The 4,437-nt window shown below is 47.4% G+C and overlaps 2 protein-coding genes across 2 annotated transcripts in view; one reads left to right on the top strand and one right to left on the bottom strand.

The window, feature by feature from the left end:
* GSN (gelsolin) overlaps window positions 1-2,758 on the top strand; it is a 10,049-nt gene extending 7,291 nt beyond the window's left edge. Inside the window, exons 12-17 of the mRNA XM_017745576.1 lie at window positions 1-129; window positions 762-936; window positions 1,247-1,371; window positions 1,536-1,613; window positions 2,027-2,087; window positions 2,324-2,758. The exon at window positions 1-129 is cut by the window's left edge and continues 1 nt beyond it. Of these exons, the coding sequence (XP_017601065.1) occupies window positions 1-129; window positions 762-936; window positions 1,247-1,371; window positions 1,536-1,613; window positions 2,027-2,087; window positions 2,324-2,493 (738 nt within the window). The 3' untranslated portion in view covers window positions 2,494-2,758. The remainder of the gene's footprint in view (window positions 130-761; window positions 937-1,246; window positions 1,372-1,535; window positions 1,614-2,026; window positions 2,088-2,323) is intronic.
* A 246-nt stretch (window positions 2,759-3,004) lies between these two features.
* The window catches only part of STOM (stomatin), a 9,618-nt gene continuing 8,185 nt past the window's right edge, over window positions 3,005-4,437 (bottom strand). The window contains exon 7 of the mRNA XM_017745395.1: window positions 3,005-3,019. Coding sequence (XP_017600884.1) covers window positions 3,005-3,019 — 15 coding nt within the window. The remainder of the gene's footprint in view (window positions 3,020-4,437) is intronic.

Here is a 4,437-nt window from a genome sequence, read left to right as displayed (position 1 = left end):
ATGTTTGGTGGAAAGCCCTTGATTGTTTACAAGGGTGGAACCTCGCGGGAAGGAGGCCAGACAGCCCCTGCAGCAACGCGGCTGTTCCAGGTCCGCTCCAGCACCTCCGGAGCCACCAGAGCAGTGGAGGTATGTGCAGGGCGAGTCAGCCTTGGTGATGTGTGGACAGCCCATGATGGAAACATGATCCAGTTGAAGAGTTCAATTCCCTCTATGGAAGTGGAACTTGGGCCAGGACACAGGTTCAGAGCCCCACTGCTCTGAGAGAAAATGCACACAAACCCCTCTGTGTGACAACAAGGGGGAGATTAAATCCTAGTGAGGAGAGGGCAGTGGTTTGTGACTGCAGTAACTTCCCAAGTTTCCAGCTTCAAGAGGCCTGTCCTTGTTGACACAGAGGAGTCGGTGTTAATGATTGATCAGCATTGGCAGCAGGGACTGCTCTGCCATGGGCTCCCTGGTGAGCTCCTAAAGCTGCTGCCATAACCACCAGGACTGGCACAATGACAGCCAGGCACTCCTGCCATAGGTCGTGTGTACCTGTAATCACACACTGAAACAGTTATTTACTCTTCCTGTGTGGAAAGTCTAACTCATTGCTGGGATACGGGGAAGGTACAACACATCTGACAGCCTGACATGCTCACATGGAGTATCTTGTTTGCTGTTTATTCAACTATAGGCTCTGGTTTGATTTTGAGGTAACAGGCTCTGTGTAGAGGATGGTTACCTCTGACACCTGCAATGTTCCTTCTTTTCAGCTGGATCCTACAGCCAGCCAGCTGAACTCCAATGATGCCTTTGTCCTGAAAACTCCCACTGCTGCCTACCTGTGGGTTGGCCAAGGAGCCAGCAATGCTGAGAAATCGGGAGCACAGGAGCTGCTGAAGATACTGGGAGCTCGCCCAGTACAGGTTGCTGAGGGCAGAGAGCCAGGTGAGGGGGCCACGGTGGAGTCTGGGATCGTTTCTGTGTAGCTGCACATCCTCAGCAGTTATTTCATGGATATTTTGTCTCCCAGAACAAGGAGATGTGGACATTGGCACAGAGGGGCTTCTCCAGGGTATTCTCGGTGTTTAACAGTGCTTTCATGTCTGTAGGCCCTTGGGACTTTCTGAGCCAGAAGAATGCTTCAAGTCCTACCCAAACTACAACCCCGATGTGGGTTCCATGAACAGGAAGTTCTCTTTCTGTTTCTGTTCTCTTTCTGTTCTCTTTCTCATCAGTCTCTCTTTCTGTTTTGCAGACAATTTCTGGGCAGCCTTGGGTGGCAAAGCTCCGTACCGCACCTCGCCCCGGCTCAAGGACAAGAAGATGGACACTCACCCCCCGTGTCTCTTCGCGTGCTCCAACAAGAGCGGGCGCTTCACCGTGAGTGTCTGGGGGCATTTGTTCAACATCCACCTGGCAGGGCTGGGAGAAGCTCAGGCCCAGCTGCTCTGAGCGCCCCACCAGGGGTTACACCTGATCTTTCTTCATGTCAGTAAGGTAGTGATTCTTGAAGCCCGTGCTCATCTTAACCCTCTGTTTTCCAGATTGAAGAAGTTCCTGGAGATCTGACTCAGGATGACCTTGCCACAGATGATGTGATGCTCCTCGACACATGGGATCAGGTGCGTCACATTCCCAGGGGAACAAGAGGAGCAAAGAGTAGGCACAGATTGGCTCTAGGTGGAGACCTGAACCACAATAGCCAGAAGTGCTGCTGTATTACAGATTCAGCACAAATCAGCCACGAGGCAACTCGGAGATGAATTTTGGTATTTTATGGAGAAATGTTCAAACATCTGCTACTTTCCCCTGATGTTAAGCTGGCATAGAATTTGTTCAAGGATCTACAATTCATGGAGATAAAATGCAGGCAAAAAAAATTCTCATTATTGACCAATAGCTTTGGTCAGGCACACCAATATGAGAATTTTCTGGTTTGTGTCACACTCTGTTCACTGAGGCTTCGTCTAAATTATCCCTTCATAAAGAGATTGGTTGTTGCTGAAGTAATTAATATGCGTATTTTTATCTTTAGGTCTTTGTATGGATTGGGAAAGATGCCCAAGAAGAAGAAAAGACTGAGGCACTGAAATCTGGTAATGTCACATTTTCCTCTCTGAGCTATCCCTTTCTCATTTTCCCACTGTCTGATCATGACTCAGGCAATTTATATTCTAACAGGCATAGATAAAACCACAGGGTACAAAGTTTCAGTGGTTATTTTTGTTTAAATGGCCAGTGTGAAGCTGCCTCTCTGGCAGCCATTTAGGCCCAGTTTAGCTGCTGCTCTGCAGGCCTGGTGCTCAGTGAGATCCCCTCTCTGTGTCCCCAGCCAAACGCTACATTGACACAGACCCATCCACGCGGGACAAGAGGACCCCAGTGACCATTGTCAAACAGGGCTTCGAGCCTCCCACCTTCTCAGGATGGTTCCTGGGCTGGGACGACGACTATTGGGCTGTGGATCCCCTGCAGAGAGCAATGGCAGACGTGGATGTGTGAGGAATGTGTCTGAAACAGAGCAAGTTCAGTGCCTTCAATGCCTTCAAGAGCTCCTTCCTCCAGCAGGATGTATGTTAACGAGGAAATGATGTTAATAGCCAATTAGTTGTGCAATAATTTCCGAAAACAATCATGACCAGTCATTGACCCTACTCCTTGCTTTGATTATATTTAATACAATAAAGCTTGTATGTAATATGGGAGGAACACAAATGGTGGGGTTTGTTACAAACAAGAAAACATTAAACAGCAGCTGTAGATCCCATGTTTGAACACATCGTAGAAACCAAAACCTTCTTTGTGCCATCTTTTGCACATGGACTTTTTACTAAATGGCTACAGAAATTATTTTGAGGAGTTTGGGACTGCTTTGCTTTTCTCTCCTCAGAATTACACGCATTTGAGACCCTGACAAACAGTATTTTACTCTTTCAGAAAGTCACTCATTAGTAAACAGCATGTTTTTTATTCAGGATGAGAGCAAAAAGCATCTTGTGGTGTCAACAAGAATTCACTGGGGTGGCACCTGCAGCAGCAACAGCAGGAGTTACAGAGACTCATCTTCCCTAAGGATTAACCTGGAGCTGTGCAGTTGCTCTGTTTCCCAATCCAAGGTCCTGAGTACAGCAAAGCTAATTATTCCAGCTTTGTTAACTGATTCCCCCCCTCCCAGCCAGAAGTTAAGCTCAGCTTACATGAGCTGCCACCCTGACAAACACGGAGTATATTGCTTTGGTGATGCAGAGGAAAACCTGCCCAGCAGACAGGCAGAAAAGCAACAGCACTTGGGCATCTCCTGCCAGTGACAAAGGCACAGCGTGTCGAGGCACAGGTAACCAGGCCTAAACCACCGGTAAATACAGAGCTGATCGGAGCAGAAAGGGCATAAAAAACAACTTATGGAGTTTATGCTGGCCAGTGGGAGAAGGGCACTTACATCATTGATCTTGGCTGTTCTGTTTCATTGCCACCTCCCAGAATTTTAAGATGCTAGACTCAGTGTTGGTGGCAGCCTGGAGAGCCTCCCCCCAGGCAAACTCCAATTCTTCTCATTTTAATCTGTAATTACATCTACTACAGAGGTACAAACCAGGAGGTTTAACAGCTTGGGTTATGTGAGCTGAGGCTCACCTGCTTTGGGGATGAAGTGTAAGGCCTTACTGACTCAACAACCACTCCAGGTCTGCACAGAGCAGCACCAACAGGTGAAGCACCAGTGCAGCATCTTCTGTTAACACCACCCCTCCCTGCTCGTTACAGACATCTTACTTCTTAGAGAAATAAGGTTTTAGACCTGGATAAAATGCAGCACTTTGGCTTTTAAAAATTATTTTTAAGAGAAACAGATACAGGTGGAGCCTTTTCAGTGCTTTGAAGCGGCATAACTATGCAGACACAGCCCTGTAACAACAGCAGCCCATCAGTGACCACAAGCACGTTGTATCCATAACTACGGCATGGTTGTGCCATTCCTAGGTGGCAGAACAGACAGGAAGTTCCACTAATAACTCCTTCTCATGAATGGGGACTGGTTTAGAGAGCATGAGCCTGATTTTCAGGAGTCCCCAGGACACTATTCCACTTCCCTTGCAGGGCTACAGACCCATTTTGTAGAAGGAATAGTTCCAAATGTTGGATCATCTCTACCACAACCTGGTTTTCTATTCTGTTTGAAAAGGAGGTTTTGGATTAGTGGTGTCCCATCCAGGGCAGTATGGATAAATCTTATTTAAGATCACAACCTGCTTGTACTCCTTCTGAGAGGTTTTCAACTTCAAATATTGCAATTGTCCACATTCACAAACATTACATACAAGTTCTATAACACACTCAGTAAAACAAAAAGGTTCCTCAGCAAACCCACTTTGCTAACACTGCCACAAGCTACACTACACAGGGAATTCAGTGCTGCAAACGTGGGCTGACCCCGAGCTCGCCCCTCCC

Source organism: Corvus brachyrhynchos, unplaced genomic scaffold (assembly GCF_000691975.1).
Source record: "Corvus brachyrhynchos isolate BGI_N302 unplaced genomic scaffold, ASM69197v1 scaffold59, whole genome shotgun sequence".
Taxonomy (NCBI): Eukaryota; Metazoa; Chordata; class Aves; order Passeriformes; family Corvidae; genus Corvus; species Corvus brachyrhynchos.
The sequence above is the reverse complement of the archived record's forward strand: the minus strand, read 5'-3'. Positions and strand labels throughout refer to the sequence as shown.